The 17620-nt window shown below is 45.1% G+C and overlaps 1 protein-coding gene across 1 annotated transcript in view; it reads left to right on the forward strand.

The window, feature by feature from the left end:
- The window catches only part of TAC3 (tachykinin precursor 3), a 50058-nt gene extending 33111 nt beyond the window's left edge, over positions 1-16947 (forward strand). The window contains exons 4-7 of the mRNA XM_030195226.1: positions 5246-5278; positions 8671-8724; positions 10640-10715; positions 16645-16947. Of these exons, the coding sequence (XP_030051086.1) occupies positions 5246-5278; positions 8671-8724; positions 10640-10715; positions 16645-16657 (176 nt within the window). The 3' untranslated portion in view covers positions 16658-16947. The remainder of the gene's footprint in view (positions 1-5245; positions 5279-8670; positions 8725-10639; positions 10716-16644) is intronic.
- Positions 16948-17620: the final 673 nt, after the last annotated feature.

Genomic DNA, 17620 nt, shown 5'->3' on the forward strand with positions numbered 1-17620 from the left:
ACTCACTCTCACAGAGAATCTGTGTCTCACACACACTCTCTCTCTCGCACACACACACACACTCTCTCTCACACTGTGTCTCACATACACACTTGCACACACTCTCATTCTCACACACACACTCTCTCACAAACACACTCACACCCAGGCTCACTCTCTCTCTCACACACACACACTCACACTTTCACTCTGTCTCTCACACAGTCACTCTCATATACACTCTCCCAAACATACACACTCCGAGGAAAACCTTGCTAGCGCCCGTTTCATTTGTGTCAGAAACGGGCCTTTTTTACTAGTAATCATATAATCATAATCACTGAAAGCACTCAAAAAATTGCAACTTCCTCCCATGCATTTGATTTGAAGAAAAGCCACAGATGAACCGCTGGCAATGGAAGCAGCCCACAGCACTACTACTATTACTTATTATTATTATTTCTATAGCGCTACTAGACATATACCATGCTGTATACAGATACATAAGAGACAGTCCCTGCTCAGCAGAGCTTACAATCTAAGGGCCCTGATTCCTAAGCTGCGCTAAGGGCACACTAACGTTTTTAGCACATGCTGAACATTAGCGCACAGTAAATGCTAAAGACACCCATATATTCCTATGGGTGTCTCTAGCATTTAGCGTGCACTAAAAACGCTAACGCACATTAGTAAACAGGGCCCTAAGACAGAAAAACAAAACAAATAAGAAATTATGGGGGGAATTATTAAAACAACACAATATTAACCCCCAGATTCTCTCTATATATGGCGCCAATCCAAGATGTGTGCCCAATTAAATCAGCTAAGAAGCCAATTAGTACCAATAATTGAGTGGTAATTGACACTAATCAGCACCAATTTGGAAATGGGTGCACGTTTCGCTACCTGCTATTCTATAACGATGTGCACCCAAATCTCATAGCGAGCTACTGGACTAGGTTTGTTTGGATCCCGAATGTATAAGAGCAAGAAAACTCACAGGATCACAAATGACAGACACACAGACTCACAAACGACAGATGCACAGCAATTATAAAAGTAACCCAGACATTTATTAGCAGATTAAATATACATCACCAAGCCTGGCTTTATTCTAGGCCAACTTCAGTTGGGGAGTCCTTTTCAGTGATTTCCTAGATGATTTTGCTTGGGAACGTCTGCGAATGACTCCACTGAATAGGGATCTCTCAGGTATTTTTGCAGTCCATTTCTAAACAGCACACGACTAAACAGTATATGGGCTAAACAGCACATAGTCAGGGCCCTTGACTCCTCATGTGATGTTCCTTCTTTGCCATTTCCAGTCCCCCACAGTCATTAACCACAATAGAAGCTGCATTCTGTTTTTCTCTGTCTTTTGTGAAGGTGCTGACCTCCAGAGTCCCTGCAAGAGCTGGGCTAAGATATATAATTTCTGCTTTTAGACAGAGGTCACCTACCGGTTAGATTCCACACTGATCCTACCTTCAGACCCCTCACAGCAACCCAAAAGGGGGCATGGCCATGGCAGGTGCATGGGTGGGTCAGGGGCATTCCTAAAATTTGCACAGCAGTGTTATAGAGTACTGGGGATGTGTGTATAAATTGGGCACTGGAAATTACACTTGGTTTCAGCAGGTGTAAGTCCTAGCACTTAAATTTGAGCACTGAAATCAGCACTCAGTGCTGTTGTAGAATGGCTATTTACTGAATCTAGGGCCAGAAATAGAGCACAACACACCAACCCAGGAAGTGTAATCCCAGTACTAATAACTAATCACTAATCATTAATAAGTCATGGCTACATTCATAGCCCATGGATCTTATGGAAGCAGCTACCTGGCTAACAAAGGAGGGGTACATGATAGCTAAGATTACTAGATGTCTTTTATTTTTTGGGGATTGTTCCCGATTTCAGACTCCTGCCCAGGGCCGCCGAGAGGGGGGGCAGGGGGGACAAAATTCCCTGGGCCCAGGCCTCCAATGGGGCCTGGCGCCGCAGTCCCCTCCACCCGCCCCCCTCCGTCCACCACCGGGCCAGGCCCCCCTGAATTCAAATCATAGTGCCTCACCTCGACCTCGCTTCGTGTGAAAGAAGTGCAGCAGCGGCAGTCTGCAGATCGCCTCCCTTTGGGCCTTCCCTCCCTGTGCCCGCCCTCATCTGACATAACTTGCGTGAGGGTGGGACACAGGGAGGGAAGGCCCGAAAGGAGGCGATCTGCAGACTGACGCTGCTGCATTTCTTTCACACAGAGCAAGGTCAAGGTGAGACGCTATGATTGAATTCAGGGGGGCCCGGCCTGGTGGTGGACGGAGGGAGGCGTTGATGATGACCTCAGGGGGGGGGGGTGCGGCAGCAGGGGCGTGGCCCCAGGGGCAGCCTTGACCTGGGCCCGGCCCAGTCTCTCGGCGGCCTTGCCCCTGCCCCTTACTCATTAGTGTTTGCACCCAGTATTAAAATTGGGGCCACAAGGTTGTCAGAGGTACCATAATGTAGTTTGGCATTGCCCTGCTTGCCTCCCTTCACATGGCCCAGCTTTCCTCTCTCTTGCCACTACCCCCTGGGGTCAAGCCCTCCCCTCAAACATCCCTTTGGATGCAATGTGGATCCTCCTCTCAAGCACACTGTGCGTCTGCTGGGTCCTGCCCCCATGACAATGGGAACTGATATCAGAGAGGACGGGACCTGGGAGAGATGCTCAATGTGCTTGAGGAGAGGCTGCACATCACATCATACCACTGTGCTGTGCAATGCTGACACTAGAGGGAAGGAGCTAGGAATCGCAAAGGGGAGGTTTGAAGGGTTGGGTGGGGGGAGGAGAATTAGATGCTGAACCTGGGGGCAGTGTTGCCAGGTGGGCGGTTTTACCGCCCAATTGGGCGGTTTTCCGCGACCCGCCGCGGGAAATTTTTGCCTGCGGCGGGTTGCGGTTTTTGGGCTGGTTTTTGTGCTTCGGGCGGTTTTTTTAGGTGGCTTTTTCGGCCGCGGTGGGCGGGGTTAGTGACGTGGGAGGCGGGGTTAGTGACATGGGAGGCGGGGTTAGTGACGTGGGAGGCGGGGTTAGAGACGTGGGAGGCGGGGTTAGTGACGGGGAAGGCGGGGCCGATGACGGCGGGGGCGGGGGTGATGACGCGGGGGCGGGGGTGTCAGGGGCGGGGTTTGAGTTTGGGCGGGTTTTGGGCTGGATTTTGGGCTCCTTTAGGCTGGAAAAATATTTTCCACCTGGCAACCCTGCCTGGGGGAAAGGGACAGAACTATATTATGGATGGGTGAAGGGGGAGAGAACTAAATGCTGGACTGAGGTGGGGGAGAGGAAAGAGAGGTACGAGTGCTGCACTGGGTCAGGAAGTGGAGAGAAAGGTGGAATGCTTGAGCTTCCTGGATGGACAGAGGAGAGAGAGAGAGAAGGATAAATTGGAAGGGGGAGAAGACAGAGAGGTGGAGATGCTGGACTGGAAAAGAAGCAGAGAGAGGAAAGTGAGGTGAAAATGCTGGGCCACAGGGGAGGAGGGTTAGAGGGGAGAGAGTAAGAGTGTGTCAGGAGAGAGTGAAAATGAATAAATGTACCCATAGGAGGAATGGAGAAAATGCGGGAATAAAATGTTGGAGAAAGAAAGGAAAAGTGGAAGCGAGAATTAATGAGGAGAGAGAAGTAATGGAAAGAGAACAGCAGGAAGGACAGAAAAAGGGAAAGCATCAAGGGAAAGGGGTAGAAACACATATAGAGAAGGAAAAGTATTCAAATATCCACTGGTGAAGGAAAGAGACAAATAAGAGACAGAGCTGAAACTGAAAAGAAAAAGGAGGAAGACACCAAAGAGAAAAACTAAAGAAACAGATGAGACCAGAGAATGAGAAAAGAGAACACTAAAACCAAGCCAGGAACACCCAAGGTTGGATATTTTTATTATCTGATACATAACTCATCAGTGTAAAATGTCTTGAGAGTTCAAAGATTCAGAACCTGAACATATGTCCCATATAATGTTTACAGGTTTATGGAGCGTAGGGGGGTGGGATCCTCCCCCAAGAGGCGAAAGGCGTTCCTGGCTATTTGGGAACCCTATATACAGTCGCTGTCACCCAGGGCACGTAGTTTAATATTAAACAAGCTCTGAAAAATTTTTGTTACTATTATTATTATTTTTTTTTATTCTAGTAAGCTAGGTGGTTCCTTATTGTGACTAAAGGGAAATGGCATGAGTTGTTGGGGTCATAGAAAGGGGACCCTTAGGTAGATAGGCAGAGGAGGTTAGTAGCAGTGTAAGGTTCAAATTGGATCCTTAGTCATGGTGGTGGGCCATCAGAATCAAGGTGCACCGCTGTGTTGGCAACTAGGGAGGAATGTTTTCAGGGGGAGCCTAGCGTGAATCTTATTTCAAACAGCTACAAATGTAAGCCCCTTTTGCTTAGTAGCATACTATCAGGCTACGGAGTGGGAAGTTGAGAGAGAGAGAGAGAGAGAGAGAGAGAGAGAAGTAAGTTGTTGTGTTGGTATAGATTTGTTGTACAATTTAATAAAAGGGGAAGGGGAGGGAGGGGTATAGGAAGGAATTTGAAGAGGGCTACTTGGCAGTTGGTGCTGCAGAGTACAGCTACACATCTGTTATTATATTGTGCTCTGTGTTGGAAGTACAGCCTCAGTAGATTTTATGCAATCTGTAAGAATTATAGCCTATATGGAGGTTTAATGAGTACATTGAACCATAAGACATGGGAATGGGAGGGAGAAAATACAAATTCATGATGACAACGCAGAAGAAGTATTATGAGAAGTATGACATGGTGGAGTTATTTGCTGGTTCTAAATAGAATTGTTTAATTTCTGTATTTTGTTGATCATCAATAAAAATTATTGAAACATAATGTTTACAGGTTTAACAACTGGATTTTGTTAGCTGATTTGGCTTTTTCATTGCATAATTAAGTCTCTTCTGTTTGGGACATATTACCCAGCATAAGACACTTGTTCTGGACCCTAAATATTTTATGTTAAGCAACTTAAAGAAAGCACTTTTAAGATTTAAAGGTAATAAAATATTTATTTTTAGTAGATTATAATTTTTATGGTGGAAAATTGTCATGGGAAGGCCCTGTCCCGCCTGACCCCAACCGAGTGTCCCAGATTTGCAAACCAAAACTCTGGTAATGATGGTGGAAGCAAGGGGCGGCTCTGTTTACTTCTGGACAGAAAGCACAATTTTCCAAAACAACTTTAGCATATTTAAGCAGCAGCTATATTGTGTTTCTTTATTTGTTTTCTAGACTCCAAAGAATTTTCTTCCTCTCCTCAAAAACGTAAGTGTTAAAAGTGCAGGACTTCAATGAGACTCATTACCAATGAAACATTTTCTGACAGGGGTGTTCTTTTGTGGGTATTTGATTCCAGCATAGTGTTATTCAAACCAGGGGCGTAGCCAGACACCCAATTTTTGGATGGACCTGAGCCCAAGATGGGTGGGCAGAAGAACTCCGCCTTGTCCAACAAGTGATTTGGTCTCTCCCTCTCTTGCCTGCATGCCATATGGTCTCTCAAACATTCCCCCTCCCCCCATACCTTTTAAATAGCAGATTTTCACCGACAGCGAGCAGCAACTAATACACACTGCTCATGTTGGCCCCACAGCCTTCCCTCTGATGTAACTTCCTGTTTCCGCATAGGCAGGAATACATCTGAGGGAAGGTTATGGGGCCAGTGCAGGCAGTATGTATCAGTCGCTGCTCACTGCAGGCAAAGATCTGCTATTTAAAAGGTATGCAAGGAGGGACAGTTGTTGAGAGTTTTCGGCTAGTGGGACTTGGGGATCCATTCCAGCCACATCATAGGTGTGCTGATACTGGGTGGGCCTGGGCCCACCCGAGCCCACCCTTGGCTACGCCATTGATTCAAACATGAGCATTTTAATTGATCTGCCATCACAAGCTTTTCTTCACACATTTATTGCACCCTCTTCTGCCTATCTAGCAGCATCTGCTTCCTTCACTCCCTCCAGTTACAAAGTGACAGCCTGGCAGGCAGGTTCATGGATTTTACTGCCCATGACTGCAGTATGGTGAGAGGTATAACTAGGCTATGCTGCACGGAGCTGAAAATTTCATATCTGTTTCTCTTCCACATTGCATCCTTTTGTTCCATAAGTGATCTGAGCAAAAGCACAGAACCGTGCCATCCAGGAAAGCAGGCTTCCTGTTCTACTACTGCCAGGGCCGCTGAGAGACTAGGCCGGGCCCGGGGCAAGGCCGCCCTACTGCCCCGCCTCTGCTCCCCCTGCCGCTGCCGCCCTCCGTCGCTCCCCCTCCCCCCTGCCGCTGCAGTTCACGGTCTCACCTGCCTGCCTCCACGGCTCCGGGCCCCCTGAATTCAAAGTGGCAGTCACAGATTGCATCTCTTCTGGCCTTCCCTCCCTGTGTCCCGCCCTTGTCTGATGTAACTTCCGGTTTCCATGAGGGCAGGACACAGGGAGGGAAGCCCAGAAGAGATGCGGTCTGCGACTGCCGCTTCGAATGCAGGGGGCCCGGAGCCAAGGAGGCAGGCAGGTGAGACCGGGGACTGCAGCGCCGGCGACCTGACCCCAGCGTCGGGCCCCCCTTGGAGGCCCGGGGAATTTTGCCCCCCCCCTGCCCCCCCTCTTGGCGGCCCTGACTACTGCCACTAGCTAACTGGTGTGAGATCTAATGCAATGCTTCTCACTGCTCTCCTGGAGGCACACCTAGCCAATGGGGTTTCAACATTACCACAACTGATGTGCAAATCTGTCTCATGCATAGTCATTGAGATAAACCCAGGGCTTTTTTTTTTAGGGAGTACTTGGGGGTACTGAGTACCGGCATCTTTTCTATTTTCTACTAAAATTGACCCATAGTCCCCAAGTTTTAATGAAAGAGCTCAGACTCTACTCACCAATTCTGCCTTGTCATAGATTCTGTGACTGGTTGCAGGGGGCCTGGCTATTGTGGGGTGGGTCCCTCAGTGATCACCCACCCCCTGAACAGTGGCCTGACATTTGAGTACCGGCACCTTTTTCGCTAGAAAAAAATGCACTGGATAAACCTGACTTGGAGAGGGGTAAGACACACTGTTCTAGTGAAATGCTGAACCTCCCTGTTGAGATCTATAGCAGTGTTTCCCGAGTCCCATCCTGGAATACCCCCTCGCCAGTCAGGTTTTCAGGATATCCACAATGAATATGCATGAAAAAGATTTGCATAAAATGGAGGCAGTGTATGCAAATCAAGTTCAGGCATATTCATAGGGGGGATTCCAGGACTGGACTGGGAAACACTGGTCTATAGGACAGGGATGTTAAAGATTTTATTTTGTTTACTTGGATTTTCAGTAATAGCTTGAAGAGTTATATTCAGGTACACTAGCTATTTCATTGTACCTGGAGAGCTCACAATCTAACGTTGCTCCTGAGGCAATGGAGGGTTAGGTAATTTGCCCAAGATTGAACCATGCACCTCTGAATGTCAAGCCCAGTGCTCTAACTACTAGGCTATGCCTCTACTAGGTGTTATATAGGTTTTGCTGTTATTAATAGTGCTTCTCATCTTCCTTGGTTGTCATCAACTGAGACTGACATGTTTCACAGTTGGAATTCCAGGCATCATGACCAAGCAGCAGAGCTGACAAAGTAATCAGCACAAATCCTTCCTTCCTTCCTTCCTTCCTTCCTCATACTCCCTGCCTAGCTGATGTGAACATGGGAGTGGAAATGTCATCAGACCACTGGCTAACTGACCTGTTTTCTCATTCCTTTGAAAGGATGTCTGTATGCATGGCAGACAGGACGATGTGTGTTCCCCATCCCCTCAGCCCCAAGAAGCTGCTGTGAACTTTATTACTATTAGGGCTCTACCAAATAGCATATTTTACTATTTGGCTGGATACGAATAATGAAAAATATTATTTGGCCGAATACCAAATACAAATAATGGGTATTGAGCATTAACATAACAAATAATAAAAGAAGCAACCAGGGGCATAGCCAGACCTCGAGGTGGGAGGGGGCCAAAGTGTGTGTGTGTGGGGGGGAGCACATTTTGATCTGCATCCCTGCCGGCCCCTCTCCACTGCTGCCCTGATTCTGCCCACCCACCACCGCTGCTGTACATACCTTGGCTGGCGGGGGACCCCAACCTCCACCAGATGAAGCATTTGTCTAGCACTGGTCTCCGATGCCGCCGCATTGTCTGCCCTGCTCTCTCTTCCCCTCATGTCCGATGTACTCGTTATAATGAAATTGAGTTTTGCTAAAATGAGCGTACCAGATGTGAAGGGGAAGAGAGAGCAGAGCAGGCAATGCGGCGGTGCTGGAGACCAGCGTAGGACAAATGCTTCAGCTGGCGGGGGTTGGGGACCCCTGCCAGCCAAAATAGGGGCACAGAGCCATTTTTTGGGGGGGCCAGGCCCCCCTTAGATACGCCACTGGAAGCAATGTGAAATCAGAGATCCAAGTGTTTATTTCAGTAGGATTTAGCACAATAGAGCCCTGCAAATTTAAATCACTGTTCGGTCGAATACGAACAATGTATTCAAGGCACTATTAGGGGCCAAATCAAATCGAATATGAATATTTGGTACAGCCCTAATTACTATGCGAGACCCATAATTAGAATATCTAGAACACAGCTATGAGTTGCATGCTGTCTTAACGAGCCAAAGCATCATCCATGACATTGTTTTGCAGGAGACATGCATGACTTCTTCGTGGGGCTGATGGGAAGGAGGAACACAGACTCTGGTAGGTGTGTAGTGATCACTGCTACTCTCTAGTTATTTCCTTCTCTCTAGAGCCCCTCAAGGGCAGCAGCAGCAGGCTATCTGATATCATCACCGGTAATGTGTCAGTGCAATACAGCAGAGGGACAGTTCTATAACCGAGCGCTAATTCTACAGCGGCATCTGGGCGCCAAGAGTCCGTTACAGGATACTAGCATAAATCTGCATCTCCGCACTTAACATTTAGGCACATCCACGCATGCATTGTTAATAGCAGGCCTAAATTCGTGCATCTAAATGCTGCACTTTAGTGTGTAATTTGCAGTATAAGTTATGCACATAAGTCAGGACCCCGCCTACACCCTGCCCATGCTCCACCCACGTGTATATCCCCTTGCATTTACATGCTAAATGAATTGTGAGCCTAAATTATAGAATATTATTATTATTAGCATTTGTAAAGCGCTACCAGACGCACGCAGCGCTGAACACCTGACACAGAGAATAGTGCTGAGTGCTCAGCTAATACAGTTGCAAATGTACATTCACCTAGGTAAGTGCTGTATTCTATCATTTTAGCATGCAAATGGTGCTTACATTTAAGTGCTAAAGATATAGGAGGAGGGGGGTGGATTCCTGTGGATAAAGAGTAAAGATATTTGGCCCATTCATTCTGTTCAGTTATTCCTGTCCACGGTGCTAAGGATATATTCCAGCTGCTAGCCATAAAAGCATGACACTGGTAAAATGCCCTTAAGAGTGAGATTTTTCTGACTTTTGGCGCCTATAACGAGGTCATTTCACAGGTCAGCACCATGCCACTGAGGTCTCTGGAAGTGAACATGTGTCTTTTTCCTCCAGGAAGCAGTTTGTCTTCAGGGTCAGAGGTACATTACGAGTATAGAGGATGTACCAGCACACAGTTTATGTACAGTGCCTTACGGAAGGGGGAAACAGATGGGGATGTCCAAAATCGGGTTTCAATTATACCGATTTGGATGTTTCTGTAAGAAGGACGTCCATCTTCCGATTTGTGTCAAAAGATGAGCATCCTTCTCTTTTGAAAATGAGCCCAATAGTAAGTGATGGCAGATAAACCCCTGATGGTCCATCCAGTCTTCCCAACAGTCACATTCATTATCAATTCAAGATTAAGTCAACAATGAACATGAGATTATATACTTGATCCTGGTCTTTCTTTGGTGATTCCGGGACATACACTGTAGATGTCTGCCCAGCGCTGTCCATATGTTCCAACCAGTGGCGTACCAAGGGGGGGCGGTGGGGGCGGTCCGCCCCGGGTGCACGCCACTGGGGGGGGGGGGTGCCGGGGCAGAGGGAGCATGAAAACAAAGAGCCGGCAGGCGCGCGGCACCCCCCCCCAGCGGTGTGCACCCGGGGGGGGGTTCTTTCACTGGGGGATCGGGGGTTTTCGCCGGAGGGGGGGCGTCGCGCTGTTCAGGGTGGGTGCTACACCCGGGGGGCGGGGCGGATCGGCGATCCGCCCCGGGTGTCAGCCCCCCTAGGAACGCCACTGGTTCATACTACTGGAGTTGCCATTAAAGCCCACTCCAACCTTTCTGAATCTGTCATGTCATTTGTGGGACACAGACTGTAAAAGTTCTATAAACTGTAGAACTGTAGTGAATGGGCAGACTACAATTTTTTTTTTAAATAAAGACAGAAAGAAGGAAGGAAGGTGAAAGGTTGGAGGAAGGGCTTCCCAATGAAAGCTGGAGGGGAAACAGAAACGAGCAAGTTTGTTTATAATGGCTCCTGGATGAATATCAGATGGGAAAAACAGGGACAAGCAATGTCACCTTCCACCTTTATTTTATATACCACAAATTGGGCCAAATCTAAATAGTTTACAATAGTAGTGCAATGTGCATGGACACAAGCCCTGATCAGCTCTTATTTTATTTTTTTATTATCAGACAGCCCTACAGACATCAGTCAGGAGACCTTCCCCAGCCTTGAAGACCCCAAATACTCAACAAAATGCAGAGTCAGGTAAGAGACAGCTATCTAAGCCTTTTCTTCACCGATTGAGAGTGCTGTACTGAGAAAAATCTAAACCACCACAAAGAGCAAACAAGGATATACAAAAATAGAGTGAAAATCTAAATGTAATGAATATCCATTGATCTCTGATGTGTATATTTATTTAAATAGAGGAAAAGCCTCAAAATCTAGAGAAGCACTCAATCGTTGATAACATCAACATAAAGGAGGTCCTCTAAATCATCATAGGCAAAAACCTCTTTTTTTATTAGTATGGCTGATCTGCTCAAATACTTCACAAAAAAACGTGGATGGTGTTCTTTTGACTGCTGAACATAAAAGAAAAGATAAGTAACTGATTAGTGAATATTCACACGGTTTTTTGTGAAGTATTTCAGCAGATCAGCCATACTAATAAAAAAAGAGGTTTTTGCCTATGATGATTTAGAGGACCTCCTTTATGTTGATGTTATCAACGATTGAGTGCTTCTCTAGATTTTGAGGCGTTTCCTCTATTTAAATAAATATACACATCAGAGATCAATGGATATTCATTATATTTAGTGCTGTACTGAGAGCAATCACTCCACGTGAGCCAAGAGAGCTACAGAAATACTATGAGGACTGCCAACAAACTTGAAAACAATTAACGAAATAGCTAACTTTCGCAAATCACTAAAAACCTCTCTCTTCAAGAAGGCCTACCACGAGAACTCATAACCTAACTATATCACTCCTCCACTCCGCCCTTACTCAGAATGTCTTCTTTCTTTCATCTTTTGAATAATTCTTCTCGTCATCCCCTGATCTCATTGTAACACCAGTTATATCATATACCCTGTATGGTGACGCTATAACAGATCTCTGTAAGCCACATTGAGCCTGCAAATGGGTGGAAAAATGTGGGTGGGATACAAATGCAATAAATAAATAAATAAAACATATGTTTAACAATATGAGGGTAATATTCAGACTGGTGGTCACTGTTTTAAATTAAACACCGGCTACAGCATTTAAATGAATATGTCTATTCAACACTGCTGTACGAGTAATGCAGTGACCACCATTGCTATTATTCATTAGGCCTAAACTAAACACCCAGTTTACAGTAGTGATTATGTGTTTGATTGATACCAATAACTGCAGTTACGTGAATAAGTGTTAGGTGGTATTCTAGAAACAATCCATCTAAATCACTCAGAGGTCATTTTACTAAGGCTCCGAGTACTTGAAGAACAGGTTGACCCTCTACACAACTCCAAGGACACTAAGGTCCTCCCGAGGAGTATCCCTAACCACACCCTCTCCAAAAGACATTACATGATGTGATACCCGCAAGCGAGCCTTCTCCAGAGGAGCCCCCATACTCCGGAATGCACTCCCTGAAACGCTTTGCTTACCACAGGACTATCTCTACTTTAAGAAACAGGTGAAAGCTTGGCTTTTCATGGAAGAAGAAACTAACTGTTAGTCTCACACACACACATACAAGGAGTGACACGGCCTGTACATACTATAGCAGGGCATGTTTACCCACTCCTACCCTAGCTGAGATAATATTTAAGCACTTCTCTGACTTCATGTGCAACTTTCTTTAAATTAGTCCCCTTATTTTCTAATTCCTCTTACTCTCTTGCATATCTATATGCTCCTTATTTTCTAGCTCCTGTTATTCTTTTACGTACCTATATGTTCCTTCTTTTTTCTTAGTCTCTTACTTATCAATATGTTCTATCTTTGCTTATACCCTACACTGTCTATTACAATGTTCTATTACGTATTGTGTTGACATTGTAAGTAGTCTACTATCCAGCTTATAATCGAAAGACAAAAACGCCTATATTGCGACCTAAATCGGGAGATAGGCGTTTATCTCCCAAAAACGAATAACGCGGTATAATCGAAAGCCGAACTTGGACGTTTTCAACTGCACTCCATCGCGGAAGCGTACAAAGTTGACGGGGGCGTGTCGGAGGCGTGGTGAAGGCGGGACTGGGGCGTGGTTATCACCCGAACAGAGATGGGCGCCTTTCGCCGATAATGGAAAAAAAGTATGCGTTTGTAGCTAGAATTTAGGGCACTTTTCCTGGACCCTGTTTTTTTCACGAATAAGGACCCAAAAAGTGCCCTAAATGACCAGATTACCACCAGAGGGAATCGGGGATGACCTCCCCTGACTCCCCCAGTGGTCACTAACCCCCTCCCACCACAAAACATGATGTTTCACAACTTTTTATTTTCACCCTCAAATGTCATACCCACCTCCCTGGCAGCAGTATGCAGGTCCCTGGAGCAGTTGTTAGGGGGTGCAGTGGACTTCAGGCAGGTGGACCCAGGCCCATCCCCCCCTACCTGTTACAATTGTGCTGCTTAATGCTTAGTCGTCCAACCCCCCCAAACCCACTGTACCCACATGTAGGTGCCCCCCTTCACCCCTTAGGGCTATAGTAATGGTGTAGACTTGTGGGCAGTGGGTTTTGAGGGGGATTTGGGGGGCTCAACACACAAGGGAAGGGTGCTATGCACCTGGGAGCTCTTTTACCTTTTTTTTGTTTTTGTAAAAGTGCCCCCTAGGGTGCCCGGTTGGTGTCCTGGCATGTGAGGGGGACCAGTGCACTACGAATCCTGGCCCCTCCCACGAACAAATGCCTTGGATTTGTTCGTTTTTGAGCTGGGCGCTTTCATTTTCCATTTTCGCTGAAAAACAAAAACGCCCAGCTCACAAATTGTCGAATAAAACATGGACGTCTATTTTTTTTCGAAAATACGGTTCGGTCCGCCCCTTCACGGACCCGTTCTCGGAGATAAACGCCCATGGAGATAGACGTTGTCGTTCAATTATGCCCCTCCATGCCATACTTTGTATTGTTATTTGAATATTTTTACTGCTGTAATTAGTCTATTGCTTATGTTTGATTTGTTCTTACTGTGCACCACCTTCAAAAAGATGATAAATAAATCCTAATAAATAAATAAATAAATAAAGTGTGCTAAAGGATTTAGGGCCAAATTCTATAGATGGCGCCTTAAAAATCAGCACTGAAAAACCACACACTTAGCACAATTCTATAAACTACACCCAAAGTTAGGTGTAGTTTATAGAATATGCTTAGCAGCTGTTCTTGCGACTAAAATTTAGGTGTACCCATTTATGCCGCCTAAAACCAGGCCTAAATAGCTGCGCCTAACTTAAGCACAGATCGGGTGTATTCTATAATAGTGTGCCTAGTTTTTTGAAACACCCACGACTCCGCCCATGGCTACACTCCCTTTTCAGCTGCATGCAGTACAATTTACATGCACTGCGTTGTAGAATACGCCTAGAAAGCTGTGCATGTAAATTCTAATTAAAGTCAATTAGTGCCGCTAATTGTTAAGTACTAATTATTGGCACTGATTGGCTTGCCGATCAATTAAGTTATGCGTGCAGTTTGGTCATGTGCACAACTTAAGGCACCATTTATAGAATTTGGGCGTTAGTGCGCGCAAATGATTATCGTGTGCTAAATGATATGATGCCCATTATATTCCTATAGGTATCTTATCATTTAGTGCACCTTAGTAAAAGGATCCCTTACCAAGCAACGGTCAGGGGTGTGGATGTAGGCGCAGCATAGGGGTGTCACAGGCATGTTGCCAAGGGATGCCACAACTTATAAAGTATTGTCAGTTGTGCTTTCATCTAGTTTAGTCATTTTTGATAGGTGTTTAGGGGCCCATGACACATTCAGTGGAATTGCATAAATGATGCCTTAAGTTAGGCACTAATTCTGCGCCCAGCTTTCAACATGGACATGCGTTTTAACGGATGCCAGATGCCAAAACGAGGCTGAAATGACAGATCGGCATGGAAATACGCTTACACATGCAGTTATAAGATAGTACCTAAGTGTATCCTTGCACAACTGCAAAGGGGGGGGGGGGGGCGTTCCCATGGGAGAGGCATGGGCGGGTGTTCTGGAAAATTGTGCACAATACTTGCAAGATCCCAAAAAAGTACAAAACATTCTATACTACTTATCCCAGAAATAGTGGATTTTCCCCAAGTCCATTTAATAATGGTCTATGGACTTTTTCTTTAGGAAGCCATACAAACCTTTTTTAAACTCTGCTAAGCTAACTGCCTTTACCACATTCTCTGGCAACAAATTCCAGAGTCAGGTATATAAAGTAGCACATACGAGTTTATCTTGTTGGCAGACTTGATGGACCACACAGGTCTTTTTCTGCCGTCACCTACTATGTTACTATGTATGTATTATAGAATACCGCAGATGCACGCCTAACTTGTGCACAGAATTTACACTTGGCTTCACTCAGTGTATGTCCTCATGCCCAAAGTCGGGTGTGTAATTCAGCAACCAACAGTATTCTATAAAGAGTGCTCATCCCGGAATGCCTCACCGGGCACCATTTACTGAATCCAGCTAACTATCAGTCGACCCCTGCACCAACCATTGACCTCTCATAACTTTTTGCACACTGATGTGGCTTTTCAGTAGCATTATATAACGGCTTAGGCCAGCGATCTTCCTATATGGGGTTGTGACACTGCGACCTGTGTGTCATCCCTTCCTACCTGTCTTCACACTCTTTACTGGTGGTATCCTCAAGGAGATTTGCATTTCCAATTGCATTCTTTTTGTCTATTGAGAAATTTCTTGCCTTTCAAGCATGAGGCTTTTCCTACCATTCTCTTTCCATCTCTATTTATTTATTTATTTTAAAAACACTTGATATACCACAGAGGGCCAAAAAATGGTTTTTACACGGTCTACAATAAAACAGTAACTGCATACACGAGAGAAGGAAAAGAAGCGTACAGAGTTAGCGGGAAGTAGGATATGCTTTAAAAAGTGCATTTTTAAAGCTGCTTTAAACGTTGTGTATGAGGATTCTGAGCTCAGGTGAGCAGGAAGTTAATTCCAGAGCTGTGGACCAATATAATTGAAAGCAGTAGAGCATCGAGACAGATAGCAGAGGACATCAAAAGGTAAAGAGTATTAGCAGTAGAGGACTGAAGAGATCGTGTAGGTGCATAGGGTATGAGTAGTTATGAAAGGTAGTCAGGAGATGGCGGAGAACAAGATTTGAAGACAAGAATTCAAAGCTTATACTGAATCCGTGTGGAAAGTGGTAACCAGTGCTCTGCCTGAAGTAAAGGTGAAATGTGATCAAAAGGTTTCGAATGGTAGAGTAGACTCACATTTCTTAATGTTGAGAAAGAGATGATTATTAGACAGCCATACAGAGACTTTTTCCAGACAGAGGTTAAGGTCAGTGACATTGGTACTGGTAGCAGGGAGACGATAGAGAATCTGGGTATCATCTGCATAACAGAAAGGAAAGCAGTGATTTGGCTGAATTAATGTGATGAGCGGAGCCAAGAAAACATTGAATAAAGTAGGGGCTAAAATAGAACCCTGTGGCACACCTGACAATAGGAGCAGGGGGTGACCGGTTAGAGTTATGACTTACCTGACAAGTGGCTGAATATTGCCACTCTATGAATAATTTAGCAACTCTGCCCACCCTCCCCTTCCCGTTCACTATATGGATAGTGTTAGGCTAGTGAGAGATGTTTTTAGTTCTGTGCTATCCAAAGAGCATTTCAATAGCTAGGAGTAGTGGAGTTATACATTCACTGGCCACCAGTAAACTCTGTTTGAAAACTGGCCCATATCTTTCGTAATGGTACACACTGAAAGGCACCATAGATCATCCTGCAACAATTCTATAGAAACATATAATTAGACATCTTCTGATTTGGCTGCAGACTGAAACACATGGTTACCAGTGACTGAAAATGCCGGAGGAAGTTCATCATTGACCTCACTTCTAAGAAGAAAGAAGCACATACCTGAACCAAAAAGCTTCTCATTGATTTTGTTCAACATTTTTCTCCTCCTGCCCCTCTCTTTCTCTCTCTCTTTTGCAGATTTCAGCGCTGAGTTTAAGACTGGCCTGCAGGACCTCTGGAAAGAGATCCCCAGCTGGTCTCTCAGAGGCCATGGGGCAACACAGTCTCTTGTTTTATACATCAAGCAAGCCTCCACTGCCGACAGAAGATAACACTTTCCCATGCACCCTGCTTCCCCCACCAGCTTCACCTTTTATGTTGCAATTTACTGTACTGGAGGACTAAATGAGACAAGAAGCCCCCTCCCTCACACCCTTACACACACACACACACACACACACACACACAAAAACACTTTCTAATGCTTCTTTGGTCTGATAAGTCTGCATATGTTCTCATCTGTGTTGTAAGTTACCAACAGATATAACATTGAATAAAAGAGAATTTTTTATGTACGAGACAGTGCCTGTACTTTATTCCTTTGTATTGTCCGGTATAGGTAGGTTCCTTCTCACAGATTTTTTCCCCTGTCTAAATACATTTTTTTAAAATAACTCTTTTTATTGAGATTTTTAACCACAAAAGGAAACAATACAATTAACACATAACCTAAAATCAACTCCCACCCTTCCCATAGTCATAAATGAACAAAGAACTCGTACTCTTCACAAGGATCGTGAATGTTGGGTATCCAGCATACTTTAAATGAATAGGCCTAGCATTTATATAACCTATATCATTGTCACTTTAGTCTAACTTACATAGAATTTTTTTAACTGGTTTCCAGAACATATGTTGCACAACCCAAGCTTACAACTTCTTAGCTTTAGCTTAGCTAATTTAAATTTCACTATCTAGCAAACTGAATTCCACTAAAAATTAAAAGCATTCAAATTGCTTTGTTTCCAATTTCCCATAATTACTTTCAATTAGGGCTGTATATCTAACACGTTAATAACATGATTAACGCGTTAAATGTTTAACTCATGTTAAAATTTTTAATGTGGGTTAACGCCTCTCTCGCCCCCACCTGTAAACATCCATCATTGCTCTG

This window comes from Microcaecilia unicolor, chromosome 3, assembly GCF_901765095.1.
Source record: "Microcaecilia unicolor chromosome 3, aMicUni1.1, whole genome shotgun sequence".
Classification (NCBI taxonomy): Eukaryota; Metazoa; Chordata; class Amphibia; order Gymnophiona; family Siphonopidae; genus Microcaecilia; species Microcaecilia unicolor.